The sequence below is a fragment of the Rattus norvegicus genome, chromosome 11 (genome assembly GCF_036323735.1).
Source record: "Rattus norvegicus strain BN/NHsdMcwi chromosome 11, GRCr8, whole genome shotgun sequence".
In the NCBI taxonomy this organism is placed as follows: domain Eukaryota; kingdom Metazoa; phylum Chordata; class Mammalia; order Rodentia; family Muridae; genus Rattus; species Rattus norvegicus.
In genome coordinates, this window is record NC_086029.1 from 77,875,993 (window position 1) to 77,901,356 (window position 25,364).

Genomic DNA, 25,364 nt, shown 5'->3' on the forward strand with positions numbered 1-25,364 from the left:
ATATTAAAACCAATCGAAATAGTGAGTCAGTTAACACGCAAGGGGATGACAAGGCTACAGTTATGACAAAACACAGAAAATACTTCATCAGCAAAGCCACAGCTTCTTCTGTCCCAGATTTTAATGTCCTGAAACCCAAGTCACATGTTTTCTGACTGCAAAATCTGACCTCTTGTCTTACCCCACTGATCCCTCTACCTCTCTCTCTCTCTCTCTCTCTCTCTCTCTCTCTCTAACTCTCTCTCTCTCAGCAATGGTGATTATGTATATTCCGCCAACTCTCCCCTCCCATCCTCCCACCCCCACTGCTGTAGCTTCAAAACATTCTCTTTCTACTGTGATGTTCTTTCCAATTAGTACCACCTGCAGGAAGGCTGACTGATCCTGTTGGCTTGATGTTGTGTAGTGACCACAGGTGCAGTGAGTTCTTGTGTACAGTGGCCTTGTCAATGAATTCTTGTGTATGTGGCCTTGTCACACTCAGAGGACAGTGTGGCCTACCCCTCCTTCTCATTCCCCATTGATTTTCATATTCGGTATTTCATTAGTTTTAAACACCTCCCCTTACTCTGCCAATCTCAGGAGGAACCATGGCTTGTCTCTTCCTGCACTTATTGTCTCTATTGTATGGAAGACTACAGAGAAATAGATGTTGGCATTCAAATTTGTCAGCCAGAAATGAGTATTTGCCTTTAATCTCAGCGCTTTTACAGGCCGAGGCACGTGGAGGTCTGTGAGTTCAAGGCTAACATGATCCACATAGTGAGTTCCATGCTAGCCAGAGCTTCTCAGTGAAACACTGTCTCAATAAAACAAAAACAAAAACAAAAACAAACCAACAGAATTTTTTTTAAAGAAAGGTGTGTCAAAGAAGCATATTTCAAAATTTGGCTCAGTGTAAAATGAATCATTAAAATGAGTATCGTGTAGGGACCTGCAAGAGGGTAAGACTCATCCTCTTCTTTCTAAGGTTCTCACTTCTATAACAGACAGCACAGGGAAAAAAAAAGGTGGGGCAGGTTTATGTAATCAAAGTTTGAAATAACAGGAAACTTTGGAAATTGAGTCCTAAATACCCAAGAACAGCAGCTTCCCATTTTTAATGTTTTTATTTGACCCAAAATGGACAGCTAACTGTAGATGTGACTGGACAGTTAGGCTTAAGACCTACTGGTGAAAGACTGGGTAGGAGAATCAGCAAGGCTGGTTTGTTCAGATTCTCTATGGTTACTGGGCAGAACTCCTCCTAGAATGAAGATTGTATGACCTCCTACCAAGCAAGGCAGTTTAAACAACCTTCTCAGGGTCTTCTCCTACATGGAAAAGCAGGGAGGTTTTGAACAGGGTCTCTAGGTTTTATGGCTGTCTTCAGCAGATCAGGTAGGTTTCTATGATCCACCTTGGCAAAGAATATTTTATCTTGGTCGAACTAGAGATTGAAACTAGTACCTTGAGCCAGCTTTGCAAAGAACTCTACAACTTAAAGTGTCATTTACTGAGTCTGAACATGAGCAAAAAAATTTACAAGAACAAGCCATTTAAAATTGGCAGATGTATGCACAAAGGCACATGTTTGTAATCTCAGATTTTGAGAGGCGGACTCAAGAGAATCATGAGTTCAAGGTCAAGATAGTGCACACAGCAGTTATGCTACATAATAGCAAAGCTCTCTCTCTAGTGAAATCAATTATTAGAACTCTAGTTGACTGTCATGAGTAATCTTGCTCACTTGAGATTTGGTAAGAAAGACCTTGGATACAAACATCACTGAAGAATTTTGTGTCTGCTGAGATGGGAAGACCCATTTTATATATAGGTGACACTATAGCATTGTCCTAGACTAAACAGAAAGAAGGTGAGCTGAAAGCCAGCACTTGTCCTTCTCTGACTCCTGACACCAAACACATGAGACCAGTTGCCTTTCACCTACCGCCATGCCTTCCCCATCATGACAGATTTACCCTGAAATCATGAGCCAAAGTTCCAACTGTTACTGAAGTCGTGGTCTCTCAGTGCTTAAAGGCCAATGTTCATGAGATGACAGCTGGTAGGTGGGAGTCCAGGGTTTACCCAAGGAACACTGCTTGGGGACATGACAGTAGAGGGAGGCTGTCATCTGCAAAGATCCATCTTGGCCAACTCAGGGTACAAAGAGGTTGTATAGGAGAAAGCACAGACCAGAGAAGGAAACATGCAATGTGTCTACATCATTCAGGGCACATAGATTTGTTTCCTTCTCCAAAGCATCATAACATACCGACAGTCAGTGGACCCTCAAGGCAACTTCCCTTTGCTTCTTTTGGGGCAGCTGTATTTCTTTTCTGTAAGTCAAACACTCATGGAGATTTACAAAATTGGCCCAGTGAGGCTGTGTAAATTGATGCACAGGATTAAAAAAGCGTAACATTGTGATGTTATATAAAGATTACCAGCCATTCTGGGTTCTGTACTCGTAAGGAAAGGTGATTTAGCAGACTGTTTTTCTGACAGAGTCTTAGTCCAATGGTAATAAAGGTCTTTGGTTGTCTTTAGATATGAGTTTTTCAGTTTTATCTTAATTTTTAGTGTTGTTTAAATAAAGAAGAACACAATAAAATATGTGTCTCTGTCTCTGTCTATGTCTCTGTCACTCAGAACTGAACATGTCTACCCCCTTTGTCTCTGGTGAAATCACCCCAGTAGGCAGGGATGGGTGAGTAGTAAGCCTCTGTCCTTTCACTGTGCCCTATTCCCTGGTATCCTTAGCACTCTGCTCTTGACACCCAGCAATTCTTCTAAAGAGTTGAGCTATTACCTGATAAGTTACCTACTGACCATAATCCCATCACTTGGGAAATAGAGGCAGAAGGAGCAGACTTTCAAGGCCACGCCTGGAATCCCAGGGCTCTGCAGGTGGAGGCAGAAGACTTAGTATTTCAAGGTTCATAGTGAGTTTGAGGACAGCCTGGGCTACAGTGTAAGTTCTAGTCCAGCCTGGTTTACACATAAGCACTTCTAAAAGAGGAAAATCACAAGGCATTGTGGGGCACATCTTTTATCCAAGCACCTGGGAGGCAGAGGCAGGCAGATTGCTGAGTTTGAGGCCAGCCTAATTGAAGTGTGAATCCAAGAACATCCAGGGCTACCCAGAGATACTTTGTCTCAAAACAAACACCCCACACAAGGACAAAACAAAAACAAAAAACAAGAGAATCAAAAGCAGCAGAAGAGATGAGGGTGTTTGCTCTATTCTTCATGTTTGGGGATAAACATTTAAGAAACTGCAAGTAAAAATCCACCCTAGACTGTTTTATTATCTTTATAAAGTTGGGTGGATCCCAAGCAACCAGTCGTGACATTATTAAGAATTCTGTTTAAAGAACTCTTCAAGGTTTAACATATTTAGAAACTCGGGTTATCCATGTCTTTCCTCTTATGACACAACATGATATCATTATTGCCACAGAGTGCAGGGAGGAGCCGTGCTCACCACACCTGAGTCCTGGGCCCACAGGTTTGCTCACTTCCCCCAACTCATTTCCCCCCAATTCCACTCAGCATTTCCTCTCAGGGATGCAGTAACACTTCCCTGAGGCCACACTCACTTCCCCATTCCTTCAGATATTGTGGAGATAATACATTAGAGGAGGAGTTTACAGATACCTTTAAAACCCTGACTCTCAGTGCTTGCTGGATCATTCCTTCTCAGTGTCCTGCCCAGCAAAGAAGCAACTCGCCAGAATGTTGCTCGGAGGCTTGTCAGAGGCCAGAACTGCCACACCAGAAATCCAAAAGATTGCTGACAAGGTAAGTCAATGTACTTCAGGAAAAACCAAACTTCCAAAATTTGATTCATAATTTGGCACGGCATTAAGAGTGTGGGAAATAATAGCAACCAGAAATATTGGGTTTTGTTCAGATTTTACACATCTAAAACATCGGGACAGTAAGCCTTTCAGAGAAATTTAATACCCCAAGTGTAAAATTGGCCAAGCCACACTCTTTACTGCAGCCTCAGTCACCCCAGCAGCTGAAGATAAATTCATGCTGGATGTCTCTACACCTCACATATCTGATCCCAGGAGCTCTAATTACTGACAGGATTTTCCAATCCCAATAATGTAAACTGATGTGTGAAGCACCTAAGGTTGGAAAGGATCTCTGAGCAGATTCCAGGATGCTATGACCACCAAACCAGCACAGTAAAACTACATCTCAATGTTTCTAGCAAATTCATACATCTTGCTTAACTATATAAGAAGATCGCTATAAAAAGATGTATCATGTTGCCTGTTTTACAAGGTGAAATGCCTGAAAATTATGGAGGTAGGTTTGAAATCTGTCACCTTATTTTCTTACATCACATAATTTTGACCTTGAAAGTAAATCATCCTGGAGGACAAGATCAGTTTGGGTTTGTGCGTGTGTGTGTGTGTGTGTGTGTGTGTGTGTGTGTGTGTGTGTGTGTGTGGTGTGTTTGAGACTTGGTCTTGCTAGATGGTCTATCCTACAGGTAACTCAGGCTAGCCTCAAACTACTCAAGGCACTCCTCCTGCCTCAACTCCTCAAGTGCTAGGATTACAGGTATGTGCCACAAGGGTAGGCACCATCAGCTTCTATGTGAGTATAACAGATGGGAGCCTTCATGCTTGGGGCACTAAATATTCTAGAAGGGGTCACAGGCCTAAAATTCGGTGGCTAAATATTTAAGGGTAAGCAGTTCTCATCACAGATTTATTTCAACAAATATCTTGGAGCATATTATTTTTGAGGAATGATAAATCTTTAAATCTTCATTGGAATCCTCACATCAAGTTGGTGTTCTCAACCTTAAGTGTGTACATGAGTCACCTGTCACTCTGGATTAAATGTGGATCTGACTGAAGAGGGTCTCTGGGAGTGTGGGCACTCCTGCCCATGAGTTTACTTTCCTGTGGGACCTGACATGTCCATCATCCTAGAAGGCTTGGGAGAGATGGGGCCTTAAAATAGGATGCCAAGGAAAATGTCTCCATTTCACCTGTAAGAAAGAAGCTAAAAGGGCTAACTAAAATAACATGCATAAAACATGTTTCAAAAATAAATGTGCACAGATGAGTCATAGTTGATATTTCTGTTGAGTGAAATAAAAAAATCTCCCTGTTTCAGGAACCAGGACGTAGAGGAATAGACAGGGAAATATAGTTATTTGAAATAAATAAGTTACAGCAGGTTTTATCGATTTTCTTAACAGTCATCTGGTTATCTAGACTAATTACTCTTTTGAAACAGATGTCTGCCTATTTCTCAGAGTGGTCCATACCTCACAAATTCCAATAATTCTTTTGCCTCTAGTTTCCCAAGTGCCAAGGAGTACTGGTGACATCCTGCCTGGCTAGAATGATCTTTGGACATGATATTCTCATTAGTTCATTGAGAATTTCATAGATACATAAAATGTATTTTGATCATACATTTTTAAGGTAGGAAGCTACTAGAAAGGCTTATCTTGATAATTACACCATCCGTGGATGACATCTTCAATAATAAAAGTTACTTAGAAGTGTGTTTTTCTAGCTCCAGAGAAGCAGAAAGAGACACAGATATTAACAGGGCCACCTCATCCTCTAAGGAGCTTTGCTGTTTTAAAAGCCTTGATTTCTGTCCCACCTCTCAGCTGATCTTCAAAGCCCCCAGGCAGGCAAGGATGCAATCCAGCCTACGTTTAGATGATGGACCCAAGACTCAAGATGCTCAAGAGTCACCCAGATTAGAAACTAACCTGTCCTTTCCCAGTGCACAGTCTCAGCACACTGGGGAGCTCTGCAGGTATTAGGAGGAAGGAATGCAGCAAACTTGCCCACTTTGTGGAAGCCAGAGCCTTAGGCTAAGAACCATTACATAGGGACATTTCCTGAGTCTCTCCTAGGTATTGGGCATCTGGCTACAAACTGTAGAAGCTATATAAAGGCTGAAAGAAAAGGTCTCTACTATCCCCAATAAACAGTGTAGAGAAAAATCAAAATATCTAGGGAATGTTATAAAATAACCATTAATTAATGATCACAGGTTTAAGATTAAAAGGACATTAGGCACTGCTGTCAACCCCTTTACTGTCAGGTGAGCGGGTACAGGGTGGTGGCTCAGCTCCCAGATGTCACTCATCTGTCCTGTCTTGCAGGAGACAGCCTGAGGGGACAACTCCCAGTAAAGTGTTGGCAGGCAAAGAAGCAGGCAGTAAACCGTGTGTTTTTAGGAAACGTTTTCTCAATCACAGCAATCATTCCCCTACAAAGAACACCACGGGGCAGACTACAGAAAGCCCTTGTTAAGTCAGGAAATTCATTCTACTCCTCAGTCTGTTGGGTCCCCACACAGTGTCAGGACAGAGGGGGTTATTGTGCCCCTAGAATGATCTGAGGGGCCTCAGAGAAAATCTCTACTGTGAGCTGTTTACTTTGTATTCACTGATCAAATATAGATGTACCTATTGGGGCCTTCATTGCAAATTGTAATGTATGGTTCCTTGCTTTATTTTTAACTTTTCACTGTGTGTGTGTGTGTGTGTGTGTGTGTGTGTGTGTGTGTGTGTGTGTGTGTGTTAATTGTTGAGGCAGGATTTAATGGGTAGCCCCAATTAGCCTGGAACTTTCTATATAGACCAAACTCCTCTTGAATGATATTCTCCTTCCTCAGTCTTTGAGGCTCTGAGATTAGAGGCTAGAGGTTTGCACAGCCAAAACCAGGTTCATTTCTAAGGAATCTCAGCAGTATGAGGCTCCCAGTTTTGTGAAGCAGATAACCCGAGTCAACACATCCCTAACATCATCCCTTACTTTCTCCTCATAAGGTCAGATCACAGCTCGAAGAGAACACCAATGAGAAATATGAAAAATTTGAAGCCGTTGAGTATAAAACTCAATTCGTCGCTGGACAAAATTACTTCATTAAGGTTAGACAACAACCTCCCTCAAGCACTGATGTGATTGTTTCCCGTTGCCCCACCCGTAGCTTCATTTCTACCAGTGGTCTTTAATTAAGACACTTGAAAGTTGAAGACTCCCAATCCATCCAATGACAGGATATTTACCTTGTATGTCCTCATGAATACGGAAAGCTTTCTTATATGGCTTTTAATTTCTAGAACCTTGTAGAAAATGATGGTGTAACACTTGGTATGCCGCCAAGGCTGTTTATTCTGTCAGGTGGATGTGGAGGCTAACATTCTAGTGTTTGGGAATTGACCAGTGTCTTAGAGCATTTTCCAACTCAAAACTTCCAAATTCTATGTGTGATCAAATTACATGCACTTAAAGAAGGACTTCAATCATTAGCTGAAAGAATATTTCAAGCCACTTTCACCCTTTAAATGAGTAGTTATTAATATAATTTAAATGATTTTTAAAATTATTTTTTATACATGAGTACTCTGTCTACATGTATGCCTGCATGCCAGAAGTGGGTATCAGGTCCCACTATAAATAGCTGTGAACCAGCATGTGGTTGCTGGGAATTGAACTCAGGACCTCTGAAAGAGCAGTTAGTACTCTTTACTGCTGAGCCATCTCTCCAGCCTCCAAATAATTCTTTTTGTAACTCAAGCAGGTCCAGCTGATGGCACTCCAGCAACAGATAAAGCCATACTTACAGTATTTTATAAACACATTTTAGAAGCTGAAGAAATGACTCAACAGTTAAGAGTGAATGTGGTTTTGCAGAAACCCCAAGCTCAGTGTCCAGCACCTACATCGGGTTGCTCACATTCACTTGTAGCCCCAGCTGTAAAGATCTGTTACCTCGGGTCTCTGAGAGCTCCTGCTCCTATAAGTGCATAGCCAGACACACACACACACACACACACACACACACACACACACACACACACACACCCCTCTTTAAACTTTAAAACAAATTTTAAAGCAAGAGTTAAATGTTTTTCCGATTAACTTCTAATGAAAAGAATGTTCTGTCATTCTTGTGCAATCAAGGGAACCAATTCAAAAACTCAACTGTGGATAATAAATAGGAGCTGTATTTATCTCTTTGTATTAAACAATGTCAATCCTGACTCAAAAGAGAACATTCAAGTCCCTTAGCCTCCTCTGCTTTGTCAGCAGATCAAGTCATAGTGGCATTTGTTTCTTTTTTAAAAAATAGTTACTTAAGCTACATGTTTTTAATGTGTTTTTGTAATGACATGAGCAGAGCTAGCCAGCTCAACATGAGTCACTCTCAATGCTGGGTTGTATATGAGGCCTGGACCAGCTTAGTTCAATCAAATTTGAGTTCCTGATACATCCCAGGCCAAAAGAAACGTGTGAGCGAACCCCTGCTGTCTGTGTCCTCAGAAGGGATTATTCTCTTCCATGATCTTTCTTCACTTCATATTTGTAAAAAAAAAGGGGGGGGGGATTTCCACCAAAATTGTGATTATTTTGATAACTTTGATTATCTAAATAAGAACATTTTGTATTAACTCCCTCACATATTTCATTGAGAAAATTAGTCAGAAAATGACCTTGGCAATTTTTTCCCCTTAACTACTCTATTTCAGTGCGGTTGCTTACTCTTCAACTCCAGCCCCAGCCCTACTGCTGGCTCTCTCCTTCACCCTCTATTCTGCTATTGAGCCTTACTTCCCTCCTTCCCTCCTGCAGGTTGGTTGTTGACCCCATTGCTCTCAGCCACTCTCTAGATTCCATTTGTTAGGGGTAGGGTTTTCTGTCTGTCTTTCTCAGCTGAGAAAACTGTAGAGGACTATAGGCTTCCATGAAGGTTGACCTTTGTCTCACTTCTTCTGCTTGTACGATCTGTTTATACTTCTTACAAGTCTATGTGATCACAAGATCTGCTCCTGGGAGCCTAATAATACCCTACCCTGAACAGAGAAGATAATAACCCAAGGTGGGCTTAGGATGTGCCAGGTACTATTCTATAAGCAGGCCACACCCTTCTTCAACCAATCCTCACAAAAAAATTCATGAAACAAAACTAAGACACTTCTACCTTGTTATCAATCAGAAAATTGACATTTGGAAATGTAAATGACCCTGGAAGCTCACACTAATAGAAGGACAGAGCCAAGATTTCCCCCTGGAGCAATGGCTGTGCTGGCTCTGGGAATATCAGCATTTGCTAAAAAGGAACTCTTTTCTAAGTAGGAAACAAATGCTTTTAAACAAAGATATACTGTAGAGTGAGGAGAATTCAAATGCTGAACATAGGACACACCCGTAATCCCATTACTCTGAAGAAAAGACAGGATTCCCAAGTCTGAGGCTAGCTTGGAGTTCCTGCCTCAAAATAAAACAGATCCACAAGAGAAAATGATGTACACATTGGAATATAACAGATCTGGGTGCCAATTTGGGCTCTGCCACATAGTCCCTGAGAGCTTTATGGGGAAAAATATTACAACTCAAATGTTTTTGGTTTGTGGTGGTTAGAGTGTTTTGGGGTTGTAGTTTGTTTTGTTTTGGCACAGGGTCTCAGGTATCTCAGGAGGTCCTAGAACTCAAACTCCATCTATAATTTAAAAAAATGACCTTGAATTTCTGCTCCTTTTGCTTCTACTGCCTGAGTGTTGAGATTATAGGCACACACCACTGGGCATATGACCAGCTGGTAGACCAAAGCCAAGGCTTGATGCAAGCTAAAAAAAACTCTGCTAAGTAAGCTGCATCCCCAGCTCCAGAAAAATAAGTTTTTTTAAATCTGTCTCTGGCATCTTTGACACTGATATAGTAAGAGCTTTTTTCAGACCTACATGAAGAAATTAGTGTGATCACATACATGTACAGACATGTACATGCACATACAAACATTTTTTGTATGATGCTCATCACACTGACATATATTAATGATAAACTCTTGTTAGTAGCATTTTAAGATTAAGGTAGGAAGGGATATCAGAACACAATGTCTACTGTAGAACACAAAATTTTTATTGTTCCGATAAAGGAAAAGTGGCAATTCTTATCGGGATGGTATAGGACCTAGGTTCATGACCAAACTACAATTGGAAGTGTTAGCCCCATAGTACCTAGGCTTCTTTATTTTACAAAGGAGGCAGCCTGGTGTACATTTACAAAGTAGGTTGTACCACAGCAAAGATATAGGGACCATATATACAGTCCATATATTCTAAAGCAAATCTGAGTTTCTTTGCCCTTATTAAACTATATTCCAATTTTTCTCCCAACTTGGAAGACAAAAAACAGAATCACCAAAAACACAGGCTTCCCTCTGCTCCTTTCCAGACATCATGAAAATAAAATGTATTGTTGGAATGTAATCTGTGCCAAGATTTTAATGAAAAGTACAGTAAATTAAATACAGATGGAGAAATAGATTAGTTGGTAGGATCAATGACTGTTCTTGAGGAGGACTTGGGTTTGGGTCTTAGCACCACATGGTAGCTTACAACTATCTCTGACTCCAGTTCTTGGTGATTTAACACCTTCTTCTTAAGGCTTCAGGCATTGCATGCATGTGATGTGCTTACTTGCAAGCAGGCAAAACATTTATACAAATAAATTGAATAAAGTCTTTTTCTAAAAGGTATTAAAAATACATCTAAGAAATATGTTTTCCACCATGCTGTTAGCTGTTCTTTCTCCTAACATAAATGTTGATGGGATTCACCAGTGCTGTCTTGGGCCAGAAATGTTGTTTCAGGAGAGTTTGGCATATCACATCCTGATTGATCTGTCATACAATTGAGATTCATGTGAATAATATTTCTTTCTTTGCTTCTTCCTTTCTTCTTTTCTGTCTTCCAGATGGATGTAGGGTGTAGTGGTTTCCTTCACATAAAAGTCTTCAGTGCCCATTCTGGAAAAGATGATTTGGAACTTCATGGTTACCGGACTAACAAAACCAAGAATGATGAGCTGACCTACTTCTAAGCAGCAAATTCTAAAGTGACCTGATTCCTCTCATTGTAAAGAATTGCAGCCCTTTCTTTAATGGCTTAATTTCAATAAGGAAACATTCTTCAAATAACTGTTTTCCTCCCTCGTTACTCAGTATTGTGCTGACCTTTACTTCCTAGACCATTATTTTTAAATATGGAGTTTCATGCATTTGTGCATCATCCTTTGGCAAGGGCCATGGTAACCTCTGTATCCTTCCAATTTTTAGTATACATGCTGCCAAGGAGAGCACAGTGTTCATGGTTCAGAGTTGATACTTCACACACACACACACACACACACACACACACACACACACACACACACACAATGATTCCAACTGGAAACCTTATAAAAACTACAGCTCAGTTGTATTGTGTAAAGGATCTTATCACCCCATCCTCACTGCAGGTGCATTGGTGGCTGTCAGGGAAGCACACTCCTTGAAGCCTTCATTTGCCTAGAAACCAGCATGTCATCTGGCCTTCATATTTGAAAATAAATTTAGTATTTTACAAGTCATGTTTTTGAAACAATCATAACTGATAAATAAGCTGCCCTCTCCCCATCCCCATGCTTCCCTCACACTTGAGAGTCAATTGCAATGTTTTCACATTATGAAGAAATACTTCCTGTTGCTCACTAGTGCAAATAGCAGTGTGTACTTCCCAGAATGCCATTCTCCTTCCCAGCCAAAACTCAACAATCAAGACCAGGAAATGAACACTGATGGCACACTGATATCTAGTCCCCACAAGCCATTTAAACTTTTCAAGTTGTAATAAATAAATAAAGCCTACTCCTGCAATTAACTACATTAGTACCTAGTACTACTACTAGTTCTGAACACCTTAAAGAATATGATTATTTATAGATGACTGACCATGAACATGTTTTTCTTTATTGTCCCTAACAGTTTATTAAGGTAGCATTCATAAGACTAGGATTTAGAATTACGTTTTAAATAAGTCTTATTCAAGTTATAGGCACATATATTCTTAAACAAGGGTTGAGTCATATAAACATTATTATGTAGCAAACATAACTTGAAAAAGTCAACCATTATTCAAAAACCCATACCAATCTAAAATATTTGACACTTGTTATTTCTTAGTATAAAAGGAGACGCTATAATCTACCCATTTTTTCCCAAGAAGGTAGTCTAAAATTAATCCACCATAAGGGTGAAATGGTATGGTCCCTATTGACTTGGCTTGGAGTCTCCCCACCATGATGATGACATGGTTCATCTTGCTAAAGGTGTAAGGGAGGAGCTAGAGACTTCTTTTATAAGCAAGTGAACCTTTGTTGAGCTTACTGTTTTGGTTTGCAAGGCAGGGATTTTCTCTTTTGGCATGCATGAACAACAGAGAAGCATCTGGCAGGACACAAATGAAATAGTATTCTAGAAAAGAGAGCTAAGAGGCTGCCCTTAGTTTTGTAGGAGCTCAAGAGAAAGGTAGACTAGCTCCATAGCATGACACAGATAGAAAGATTTCTAAGGAGCTACAAGTTGAGTTGTAGGATCAGGTTTTTAAATAGATATTTTGTATATAGTTAAGAAAATGAAGAAATCTTGTTGAGCTAGCAGGATTGTCACTCAGTTTGCACCTCCCATGATTTTTTTGATATAAATATTAGATAATTTAAATGGTTACTATACTCTTTAAGGTTGAATCATTTTGTAAGGTTTGAAATAAATGACTTGACTGTTGAGTAGTTAATCCAATTATTGGCTGCAGCCAATTAATATCTCCTGGCAATTTTATAAATTCACTAAGAGTTTATAATTGATCTCTTCTGATCGGTACTTTCTGTGGCTGGGTTTTCTGAAGACTTATCTTATGTCCTAGATTATTGATAGAAGCCCCTCTATGTATATTTCAGGAGCAATTTTTGATCCCCAATAAGCCAAAATTATCTTTACTTCAACAAACATTTTAAGGAAGATATCTGCATTAAAATCACCCATCAAGATATCATCCATATAGTGATAAATTACAGATTGAGGAAACTGTTTACTAATTATGTGTAATGGCTGTTGTACAAAATATTGACACAAAGGGGGAATGTTTAACATTTCTTGTGGCAAAATTTTCTACCTGTACCTTTTTTTAAAAATATATTTAATTATTTTATTTATATCAGTACACCATAGTTGTCTTCAGACTCACCAGAAGAGGGCATCAGATCACATTACAGATGGTTGTGAGCCACCATGTGGTTGTTGGGCATTAAATTCAGGACCTTTGAAAGAGCAATCAGTTCTCTTAACCACTGAGCCATCTCTTCAGAACACACATGTCTGCTACATATGGTCTTAATCTTCCTATCTGATCTTCTAGTCTTATACATTTCATCCATTTTAGACTCTGTTTCACCTGTGACATTGTCCCAGAAGCTGTGTACATACCTTTTGAAGTAGCCAAGTTGGATTCCAAGAATCTTGTGAAATTATTGTTACAGATGTTCCACCATCCACTAGGCCTTCAATGTCAATTCCATCTAATTGTAATTTCAATTTTGCTCTCTAATTATTTATAGTACTTCGCAAAAGTATGTGCTTCCTGTACCTTTAAAATCTCTTGTTCTATCCATCAGAGTAGTTAAGTGTAGAACAGCACTGTCTGTCATATCAGGCACTAATTTTTCTAGTTGTCTCTAGAGCAGGCTCTCCTTGGCTGACATGGGACAAATGGCTCATGTTGCTTTTTGGTGGGGTCTGAGCAAAGTCCCTTAGGCAGTAATTTCTGTTAGTAAGGGATTGCCTTGTTTATCTCTGCATTATCTAAGCCCTGTGTCTGTACTTTCCACATCTTTTATATATCTCAGGAAGCTTTCTCCCTGAATTACAATCAGAGAAAATATTATCTTATATAAGTAAGACATTTCTTTAAGGTGACATCACCAAATAAATTACACATTTGTAACACCATATTTGCCTTCACCTACCAAATGACCCTTGACAATATTAATCCCTTTAGTCCTATTGTGTTGCTCAATAGCCAAGCCTTCTCTCTACCATGTCAGCTACTGTAGTTAAGGGTCAGCTTCAAAGATAGCTACTAGTAAATCTTCAAATCTTTTGGAATTATACAATTTTGCATGGCCCAATTATTTAGTACCTGTTTCACATATGGTGAGTGCACCCCATATGCTATAATCACCTTTTAAATTATCCTTAGAGATTTAAATATACCTCCTCTATGACTTGCCATTGTAACCTGTGGGTTGTCCTTCTGGAGGTGATTGTTTTATGGTATCTAGAAAAATTGTTGTAGTTTTCCATTAGTTCTGTGTAATGGTAATTTTAAAAGGTGTCTTGAAGAGAAAATCAATGAGAAGTATGAAAATGTCAAAGCCATCGAGTATAAATCTCAAGTTGTCGAAGGACAAAATTATTTCATTAAGGTTAGACTTCCTCAAGCACTGTTGAAATGGTTTCCTGTTGCTCCACCTGTAGCTTCATTTCTACCACTGGTCTTTAATTAAGACATTCACAAGTGGAAGACCCCCAAATCCATTGGATAATAGGATAGTTACTTTATTTTACTTTGTGGATGGTCTCTCAGCCTAACCCAACTTCTCTGCCATTGTGTCTATCCATGTGGTTCTCACTGCTTACATCCCAGCTCTGTCCTGTCTCCCTTCCATCTTCCTTCTGTGTCTGTCCAGTCCTCTCTGCACCTGTCTGCATCTCTGCCTGTGTAGACATTCTGCCCATCCTCCTAACCACCTCCAACCCATCAGCCCTCTATTATGCAAAACACCACACTTCTTACTCGACCAGTTGACTTTTAGGGTTATGTGACTTTCTCCTGGGAAGCTTGCCTTTCTTTTTGGAGTAGGTAAGGATGTGACAAACATGTACATAGCCTGCCAGCCTGGCATTGGTTCATTTAACAATTGAAAGCACTTTCATAGCTGGTAAACACAATATGTGCGGGGCATCATAGCCTCTCCCCCATTTATTTCAAGAAATGGCTTTATCTCTAATAACAGTAAATTATATACAATAAAAACAACTATGAGAATTATCATGGTGAGAAGGTTAGGCTGACTCCAGGCTTCAAATTGGCAGTTCAGGAGACTAGGCCCAAGAACTGGGCAAGTCTAGGCAAGTCCAGGTAAGTCAGTTACTAGAAAAAAAAGACTGAAGTGAAGAGTTAAATTTCAAAAAGAGCCACCCCCCTCCCCTTCCTTCACTCCCTAAGGATGGGTCATCCCCCTGCTGAATGAGATGAGTTACCCTACCCACATTGCTGAGCAGCTAGATAGCAGGTACTCTTTGCTGATGTAATCCCGCGCCAAAAGTAACTGTGAGTCCTTTGAATTAGTCAATCCTGTGTAACCGCGCGAAATTCCCTGGCTTCCCCTATATAAACCCCTGCCTGAAGAGGCTCGTGGTCGTCGGCTCCTCTATCTCCTGCGTGAGATTCGCGGCGTGTCGGCCCGAGATCTCGTTAATAAAGCTGCCTCTTGTTATTACATCAAGATCAGCTTCTCGAGTTTCCCGGGGCACGCCACCATCCCGAGACTGGAGCGAGAGTCTCCCCAATTTGGGGTTCTTTCATTTGTTCTTTCAGAAGCTAGTCAGAAACTGCCCTGCCATCAGAAGCTGCCCTGCCACCTAACCTAAAGTGAGGGAAATGGGTTGACAGCAGATTCCAGACCTTCCCAGCAACAGTTTCCAGCCTCCACCCCTAGTTAATGGTTCTGGAATGCCCCTAGAGATGGAGCAAGATAAAGTTCACCTACCCCAGAATTCCCCTAATGTACTTTAAATTGGGCCTGTGAGCTCACTTGATTACCTCCATCTTCGAATGGGAGACCCCAGCATGCTGGATTTCTGCAGAAAAAAAAAAAACCACTCTTTGCTTTTTACATACTATTTGAGTCCAGGGTATCATTCTTCAGTGAATCGTGGACCCTTACTGTCTTAGTCAGGGTTTCTATTCCTGCACAAAACATTATGACCAAGAATCAAGTAGGGGAGGAAAGGGTTTATTCAGCTTATACCTCCACCTTGCTGTTCATCACCAAAGGAAGTCAGGTCTGGAACTCAAGCAGGTCCGGAAGCAGGAGCTGATGCAGAGGCCATGGAGGGATGTTACTTACTGGCTTGCTTCCCTGGCTTGCTCAGCTTGCTCTCTTATAGAACCCAAGACCACCAGCCCAGGGATGGCACCACCCACAATGGGCTGGGTCCTCCCCCTTGATCACTAACTGAGAAAATGCCTTACAGCTGGATCTCATGGAGATGTTTCCACAACTGAGGCTCCTTTCTCTGTGATAACTCCAGCTTGCATCAAGTTGACACACAAACCAGCCAGTGCACTTAAAACAATGACAGACAGTACTGTTCTCCATTTAACTACTCTGAAGGATAAGACAAGAGAATTTTTTAAACATACCTTGCCTCAAGTTTATTTGTTGAAACAGCTTAGGTCACTGGTCATTTCAAAGCATATATTTGGCAAAGCGATAGAAATTATTAGAGACCTAAGTTGAAAATACAATGAGATGGAACTGAAATTGAAGCCGAGTGCGTACTGGAGCAGATGTAACCGTAATTTCACAAGATTCTTGGAATCCAACTTGGCCAATTCAAAAGGTATCTACACAGCTCTTGGGACAAGGACTCAGGTGAAACCGAATCGAAAATGGATTAAATGTATAGAACCAGAAGATCAGATAATTAAGGCCATATGTGGCAGATAGGTGGACTATGGAGAGATGGCTCTGAGGTTAAGAGCACTGACTGATGCTTTAGAGATACTGAATTCAATTCCAGGCAACCACATGGCAGCTTACAACCATCTGTAATACCATCTGATGCCCTCTTCTGGTGTGTCTGAAGATAACTACAGTGTACTCATATAAATAAAATCAACATATATATATATATATATATATATATATATATATATATATATATATATTAAAGTACAGGTGGGAGGTTTTGCCACAAGGAATGTTAAACAGCCCCCTTTTGTGTCAATGGCTGTTTCGTACAGCAGCCATTACAAATAATTTGTAAACAGTTTCCTTAATCTGTACTTTATCACTATATGGATAAAATCTTGAAGGGAGCCCACACCCGCGGATCCCGGCCCGCAGCAGCTCTCTGCTCCCAAACCCCGTGGGAGAGAGACCTCACCGCCTGATCAGGTGGGAACTCCTGAGGCTGCAGAGCGGAGGAGACCACCAACACTGCCCACCCCTGCCCACATCCCTGGCCCAAGAGGCAACTGTATAAGGCCTCTGGGTTCCCGTAGGGGAGGGCCCAGGAGCGGCAGGATCCCTGCGCCTGAGACACCGCCAGAACCTGAAGGAAACAGACCGGATAAACAGTTCTCTGCACCCAAATCCCGTGGGAGGGAGAGCTAAACCTTCAGAGAGGCGGACACGCCTGGGAAACCAGAAGAGACTGCACTCTGTGCACATCCAGACGCCAGAGGAAAACACCAAACGCCATCTGGAACCCTGGTGCACGGAGGCTCCCGGAAAGAGCGGCGCAGATCTTCCCGGTTGCTGCCGCCGCGGAGAGGACTTAGGCAGTACCCCACGAGCAAACTTGAGCCTTGGAACCACAGGTAGGACCAACTTTTCCCCTGCAAGAAACCTGCCTGGTGAACTCAAGACACAGGCCCACAGGAACAGCTGAAGACCTGTAGAGAGGAAAAACTACATGCCCGAAAGCAGAACACTCTGTCCCCATAACTGGCTGAAAGAAAACAGGAAAACAGGTCTACAGCACTCCTGACACACAGGCTTATAGGACAGTCTAGCCACGGTCAGAAATAGCAGAACAAAGTAACACTAGAGATAATCTGATGGCGAGAGGCAAGCGCAGGAACCCAAGCAACAGAAACCAAGACTACATGGCATCATCGGAGCCCAATTCTCCCACCAAAGCAAACACTGAATATCCAAACACACCAGAAAAGCAAGATCTAGTTTCAAAATCATATTTGATCATGATGCTGGAGGACTTCAAGAAAGACATTAAGAACTCCCTTAGAGAACAAGTAGAAGCCTACAGAGAGGAATCGCAAAAATCCCTGAAAGAATTCCAGGAAAACACAATCAAACAGTTGAAGGAATTAAAAATGGAAATAGAAGCAATCAAGAAAGAACACATGGAAACAACCCTGGACATAGAAAATCAAAAGAAAAGACAAGGAGCTGTAGATACAAGCTTCACCAACAGAATACAAGAGATGGAAGAGAGAATCTCGGGAGCAGAAGATTCCATAGAAATCATTGACTCAACTGTCAAAGATAATGTAAAGCGGAAAAAGCTACTGGTCCAAAACATACAGGAAATCCAGGACTCAATGAGAAGATCAAACCTAAGGATAATAGGTATAGAAGAGAGTGAAGACTCCCAGCTCAAAGGACCAGTAAATATCTTCAACAAAATCATAGAAGAAAACTTCCCTAACCTAAAAAAAGAGATACCCATAGGCATACAAGAAGCCTACAGAACTCCAAATAGATTGGACCAGAAAAGAAACACCTCCCGTCACATAATTGTCAAAACACCAAACGCACAAAATAAAGAAAGAATATTAAAAGCAGTAAGGGAAAAAGGTCAAGTAACATATAAAGGCAGACCTATCAGAATCACACCAGACTTTTCGCCAGAAACTATGAAGGCCAGAAGATCCTGGACAGATGTCATACAGACCCTAAGAGAACACAAATGCCAGCCCAGGTTACTGTATCCTGCAAAACTCTCAATTAACATAGATGGAGAAACCAAGATATTCCATGACAAAACCAAATTTACACAATATCTTTCTACAAATCCAGCACTACAAAGGATAATAAAGGGTAAAGCCCAACATAAGGAGGCAAGCTATACCCTAGAAGAAGCAAGAAACTAATCGTCTTGGCAACAAAACAAGGAGAATGAAAGCACACAAACATAACCTCACATCCAAATATGAATATAACAGGAAGCAATAATCACTATTCCTTAATATCTCTCAATATCAATGGCCTCAACTCCCCAATAAAAAGACATAGATTAACAAACTGGATACGCAACGAGGACCCTGCATTCTGCTGCCTACAGGAAACACACCTCAGAGACAAAGACAGACACTACCTCAGAGTGAAAGGCTGGAAAACAACTTTCCAAGCAAATGGTCAGAAGAAGCAAGCTGGAGTAGCCATTCTAATATCAAATAAAATCAATTTTCAATTAAAAGTCATCAAAAAAGATAAGGAAGGACACTTCATATTCATCAAAGGAAAAATCCACCAAGATGAACTCTCAATCCTCATCTTCGGTTGGTTTATATACAAGTGTGCAATTTCTAGGCTTGAAAGTAAAATGATGCTATCTGGTGCTGGATAGAGGAGCCTTATTTTTTATTATGGCAGCTTGCTATTTTTGTAATATGGTGATTTGGTTGAACACATTAAAGTACAGTAGTAACTGATCTCCCCCTCTTCCTGGATGAGTGAGGAGATGATTAAATGTTGATGTCAGCATCCATGAGCATATTCAGATGAGCTTCTGCTTCTGTTGAAAAGGATGCTGTGTTTGATTGTGGTCCGAAGCTTTGAAGCACTACTTGGCATCTCCTTCCTTGGAGGTCTCACTGTTTAAACATAACAGATTTGATAGCTTGTTGGTAAGGTGAGGTCCAGCTTGTCTCCACTAGGTCATCTTCATGTGAATCCGGTGGTTATACGGTTTTGTTCTAGGGATATTTCATTTTTTTAATAACGGTTTTAGCTGACATTCATGGAGAGAATGAATCCTTAGAAGTGTGCCACTAGTGAAAGGAAATCCTGTCTAGAGTATGTTTCTTTACAAAGCTGTGTCACACCATCCTTTGGGCCCTCTGCTGGAAAAGTAGAATCAAGTCTCAAATAATGCCTTTTAAATTGTATCCTCTAGTATTATAGATGTAGGACAGTACTGTATCATACCTCTGTGGATGTAAAATAGCTTGTACCTGCTTTATGATACGTAGTAGTGACCGTGCTTTATCAGAGCTGTTTTTAATGATGTTGCTCAGAATGTTTTCTTTCCAGATGATGATTGAGAAGCTAATTTAAAAAAAAATGGTGCCAGGTACCACAAGAGTAACAGAACTGTGCTGTTTTCTCGGGTTTTGTTTTTTTACTTTTTTTTTTTAATGGAGTGTGCTGGATGTCTCTACAGTTTTGTTCAGATGACTGCAGAACCTGGAAAAGCTGTTGCTGCTGTTGATGCATAACACACTGCTATTATTGGTCTTTTTATATAAATATAAATATATATATACAGATATATAATTTGAATTTTTTGAAACTTTACCTGTGCTGTCAACTTTCGAAAAAAGTATCCCCGTTTACTGTGTTGAGTTGGCACTGTACAGAAATTAACAGCCATATTGGTCTAGAAATGTTGAACTTAAGTTTTTTCCATTTGTACAGGGGTAACACACTGTATTAAATATGTAAGGTCTTATATACGTGGGTTTGATTACAAAAACTAATAAAGTATTCTCTAAATAAAAAAAAAATCTTGAAGGGAAATTCTAATACAGATACCTTACGAAACTGTTTGTTGAAGTAAAGATAATTTTGGCTTGTTGGGGATCAAAAATTGCATCTGAAACATACATAGAGGGGATTCTATGGGGGTTGGGGATTTAGCTCAGTGGTAGAGCGCTTGCCTAGCAAGTGCAAGGCCCTGGGTTTGGTCCCCAACTCCAAAAAAAAAAAAAAAAAAAAAAAAACGAAAAAAAAAAAGAAAAGAAAAAAAAAAGATGAGGGGATTCTATGGACAATCTAGGATATAAGGTAAGTCTTCAGAAAACCCAGCCACAGAAAGTACAGATCAGAAGGGACCGATTACAAGCTCTCAAATTTTCAAAAATTTGTATGAGATATTTATTGGCTACAGAGAATAATTGAATTGACTACTCAAGAGTTAAGTAATTTATTTCAAACCTTACAAGGTGATTCAACCTTAAAGATTCTGTTAACCATTTAAATTATCTAATATTTATACCAAGAAAATCATGGGAGGTGCAGACTGAGTGACAATCCTGCTAGCTCCGTGAGATATCTTTATTTTCTCAACTATATACAAAACACCTATTTACAAGCCTTATACGACTAAACTTGTGGCTCCTTAGGAAATCTTTCTATCTGTGTCATTCTATGGAGCTAGTCTACCTTTTCTCTTGAGTTCCTCCAAACCTAAGTGGGGTCTCACAGTTTTCTTTTCTAGAATACTATTTTGTTTGTATCCTGCCAGATGCTTCTCTGTTGTTCCTATAAACCCAAGGGGGGAAAAGTATATATATATATATATATATATATATATATATATATATATATATATATATATATCTTTGAGCAAGCAATGAGGAACAAGCCAGTAAGTAGCACTTCTCCAATTCCAGTCTTGACTTCATGTAAGGATGAACAGCAGTTATGGAAGCATAAACTAAGTAAATCCTCCCCTCCCCGCCCCCACAAAGCTATATGTATCTACAACTAAAATGCAACTCATTTAAAAATGTAACTTAAAGTCCTAGTCTTATGAAAGCTACTATGATAAACTGCTAAGGAGAATTAAGAAATACAAGTTAGTGGTCAGTCACCTATAAAGTATCATAGCCACTAAGGCACTCAGAACTAGTAATCATGGTAGGTACTACTATAGTTGATTGCAGGAGTAAGCTTTATTTAGTCACCTGTATATGTTTTCAAAGTTAAGCCAATATAAGTCAAGCCAATAGAAACAAACAAGTTTGTCTAATTTGATATACATTAGACAGAAGTGTCGAGGTAAAAATAAAAAAGTGTTGGGATCGGTTCCTGAGAGTACCCTGGCAGTCTCTCTCCTTTGTTAGTTCTGCCCTTGGGCCATTGGAACTAGTGCTAATTATCTCAGATTAGCATCTTTCCCTGTGGCTTGGCGCTCTGCTAGCCAGGAACTCTCTGGTTCCTGCTACCCAGCTCCCTGCCATGGACTCTGCCCACACTCCGGCAACTGCCTCCTGGTCGTTAAAGTACAAACTCCCAACTACCTGGTTAAATCACGACTCAACAAACTGTAACCCAACAATCAGATTTAAATTCCCAATTGAAAATACATCCACACAATGTTCTCTAATCCAATTGATAAGATATAATTTGCCCATCCAGACAACACAAAATCCTGTACAAATCCATCCCTTAAGAATAGTCATAACAACCTGTAATATGTGCAGAGAGGAATCTTACCATCCGCCGCCACTTTCTCTCAGCTCCCTCCGCCTTTCTCCAGCCTCCTCTGCCTCTCTAAAAATTTTTCTGCCACCCATCCTTCCTTCTTGTCCAATCACAGGCCTTGTTCTATCCTGTACCTGCCTTCACCTGCATAATGACATCAACCTACATACATGATCCTCAAATACTTCAGAGATCTGCAGAATATGACATTTAGGATGTTTTAATAAAAACTGTGAGGTATTTTTTTTTTGACAAATAGACCTGTCAGATGCAGTCAGTACCCCCAATCTCCTGCCATGGAGATGATGGGTACAGCAAATCTCCACCTAGAGTTTGCTTCAGATGTGGTAAAGTTGGCCCCTGGGCTATAAACTGTCCTGTATGTTGACTGTTGACAATACGAGGGTCCAAACTGTGGACAACCAAGACACTGGGAAGTCCGTTGCCCCACTTTGCCTAGACAAGATGGGACAATCCACCCAAGTTCCTGCTGAAAAAAAAAGTCTGTTAGATCTTCTGGCCTGTTGGCTGAAGATGGATGCCCCACAAAACAGAGGGACTTTTAGGTGACTACCCAGATAGAGTCTGTCCATTTACCCTTGATCCGGTAAGTCTCTGTCACTTTTACAGGTGTGGAAACTGCTTGCTCTGCACTTCCTGTTTGCTCAGGTAAGCCTTATCCATCTCAGGGCTCTGGTCTGCTTGAAGAATAGGTAGTTACAGTTTTAGTTTTCCATGTTACCAGATTGGAAAAAGAAAAACTCACAAAAGATATGTAAAATTTGTAAAGGTTAAAAGATATAAAAGATGAAGTTGTAAAGGATCTAAGGAAGTATTTTAGGGTCTAAAGAGGTGTTTTAATGTTGGTCAATACAAGTTGTAAAGTTAGAGGTTGTAATGCTTAAATGGTGATAAGAAAAATGATTAAAGATATATAAGAGGAATGAAATATATCAGATGGATACTGAAATATTTTCTCCAAAGTTGCCAAATATGAATGGACTAAAGACTATAAAATAATCCTTACCCTGAGAGTTCTCCTAGTTATTGTATATAATTTACTGTTATTAGAGAAAAGGCCATTTCAACTAAAGGGGGACCCACACATATTATATTTACCAGCTATGAGAAAGTGTGTCCCTGTGCTTTCCCTTGTTAAATAAACCAGCACCAGTCTAGCAGGAGATGTAAATGTTTGTCACATCCTCACCTGCTCCAACAAGAGAGGCAAACTGTCCCCAAAGCTAACTTATTCTCAAGTAGGCTGTGTTACTTTTTGTATAATAGAGGGCTGGCAGCTTAGAGGTAGGGCAAGTGAATTGGCAGAATGTCTAGGCGGGATGCAGGCAGATGCAGAAAGGACTACAGATTTCTTCATGTCTTTATAAAATCTCAAGTGGGATCCCATGAAAGCCCTGCAGTAATAAAAAAATATAGTTATAATTTTCAAATATAATAAGATTACGCCGGTGTGGGTCAGGGAAAGTGACACATGCCTGCAATCTTCTGCTCAGGGGACTGAGGCAGGAAGTTCATGAGTTAGATGCCAAGTGGGGCTACATGTTGAATTGAAGACTAATCTGGGCTACACATAGCAGCCATCTGTCTCAAACAAACAAACAAAAACATCGTGCCAAGCATATTGTACAAATTTATTAATTACATATATATTATAGAACATGTTACAAAAAGTGCTCTACTAAATATAAAAAGGTATAAAATGTTATATTAATGAATATTTGAAATTGTTCATAGAAAAGAGGCAATTACAAATAATCAAACGATTCCACATGTGTCCATCCACAGACACATACATAGGTAATGTCTACAATTGGCAAATTCAGACAGAAGGAAGTGTGGCCACTTAGCAGTGAAGGGTGAGGGGAGAGGGAGGAAGTTAGAGGACTGACAGCACTTCCTTGTGTGTGGAAAGGAAAATATTGTGAAATGACATGGGGAGGTTTGCACACACTTGTGAATATATTGAAAGTTCCTGAACAAAACCCTTGAAATATCTGAACTGCATGGTATTTGTGGCATATAAGTTGTTCAATAAAAGTGTTCAATGGGTCAGTGAATGAGGACATTTGTCACCAAGCCTAATTATGTTGGTTTGAGCCTTCTATTTGGTAGAAAGAGAACCAATTTCCTCAAGGTATCTTCTGATACAAGTGGGCTGTGGCACACAGACAGACAGACAGACAGACAGACAGACAGACAGACACACACACACACACACACACACACAAATAAATAAAAATGAGTATTTTCAAAGAAGACAGAAATTACATGGAATGCATGACTCTGGACTGGACTTTTGTAATAAAGGACATTATTGCAACAACTCGAGAAGCTTCAGTGGCACCTGGGGACTAGGTGTGACTGTGCCATCAGTGTTCATTTCCTGATCTTGATTGTTGGTTTTTTTGGCTGTGCCTTATGAGAAGTGCACACGGCTCTTTGCACTAAGAATCAACGAGAAGTATTTGTTCGTGTTGAGAAAACTCTGCACCAACTCTCAAGTGCCAGGGAAGCATGGGGGAGAAGGAGAGGGCAGCTTCTTTATAAGTTAGGATTGGTTCAAAACAAGACTCATAAAATACAAATTTAATTTTCAAATATGAAAGGAAAGATGACATGCTGGGTTCTGGGCACCTGAAAGGATCAAGGTGTGTGCTTCCTTGACAGCCACCAATGCACCTGCAGTGAGGGTGGGCGATAAGGCCCTTTGCACAATTGCACCTGAGCCGTAGTTTTTATAAGGTTTCCAGTTGGGATCATTCTTTGTGGAGTATCAACTCTGAACCATGGACACTGCACTCTGTTTGTCAGCATGTTTATTAGAAATTGGAATGCTACAGAGGTTACCATGGGCCTTGCCAAGAATGACACAAACATACACGAAACAGTCCATATTTAAAAATAATTGTCTAGGAAGAGAATATCAACACAATATGAAGTAATGAGGGAGAAACACAGTTATTTCAAGAATGCTTGTTTATTGATAGCTGCTTCTCTTTACAATGAGAGGAAGATCAGGACACTTTAGAATTTGCTGCTTAGAAGTAGGTCAGCTCATCGTTCTTGGTTTTGTTAGTCTAGTAACCACTAAGTTCCAAATCATCCTCTCCAGAAAGACCCTTGAAGACTTTTCTGTGGGTGAAGCAACCATGCTCCACATCCCTCTGAAAGACAGAAAAAAAGGAAGAAAGGAAGGAAAGAAGGAAGGAAGGAAGGAAAAAAGAAAGAAAGAAAGAAAGAAAG

At 40.3% G+C, this 25,364-nt stretch overlaps 1 protein-coding gene, 1 non-coding gene and 1 pseudogene across 2 annotated transcripts; 1 reads left to right on the top strand and 2 right to left on the bottom strand.

Moving 5' to 3' along the window:
- The first annotated feature begins 3,557 nt into the window (after positions 1 to 3,557).
- On the top strand, positions 3,558 to 10,962 carry Csta3 (cystatin A family member 3). The gene is made up of 3 exons (XM_001070063.7): positions 3,558 to 3,786; positions 6,809 to 6,910; positions 10,740 to 10,962. The coding sequence occupies exons 1-3, from the start codon at positions 3,721 to 3,723 to the stop codon at positions 10,863 to 10,865; spliced, it is 294 nt and encodes a 97-aa protein (XP_001070063.1). The 5' UTR covers positions 3,558 to 3,720; the 3' UTR covers positions 10,866 to 10,962.
- Positions 10,963 to 11,021: 59 nt separating this feature from the next.
- On the bottom strand, positions 11,022 to 11,124 carry LOC120095717 (U6 spliceosomal RNA). The gene has a single exon (XR_005491515.1). It is a non-coding gene; the product is annotated as a U6 spliceosomal RNA (small nuclear RNA).
- A 14,035-nt stretch (positions 11,125 to 25,159) lies between these two features.
- Stfa3l-ps1 (stefin A3 like, pseudogene 1) overlaps positions 25,160 to 25,364 on the bottom strand; it is a 4,977-nt pseudogene continuing 4,772 nt past the window's right edge.

Bases quoted from the DNA above. Each gene is read 5' to 3' on its own strand.
- Csta3 (XM_001070063.7), top strand. From the start codon at position 3,721: ATGTTGCTCGGAGGCTTGTCAGAGGCCAGAACTGCCACACCAGAAATC. The intron at 3,787-6,808 runs GTAAGTCAATGT...TCTCCTCATAAG, and splicing joins TCCAAAAGATTGCTGACAAG to GTCAGATCACAGCTCGAAGA. The intron at 6,911-10,739 runs GTTAGACAACAA...TCTGTCTTCCAG, and splicing joins GACAAAATTACTTCATTAAG to ATGGATGTAGGGTGTAGTGG.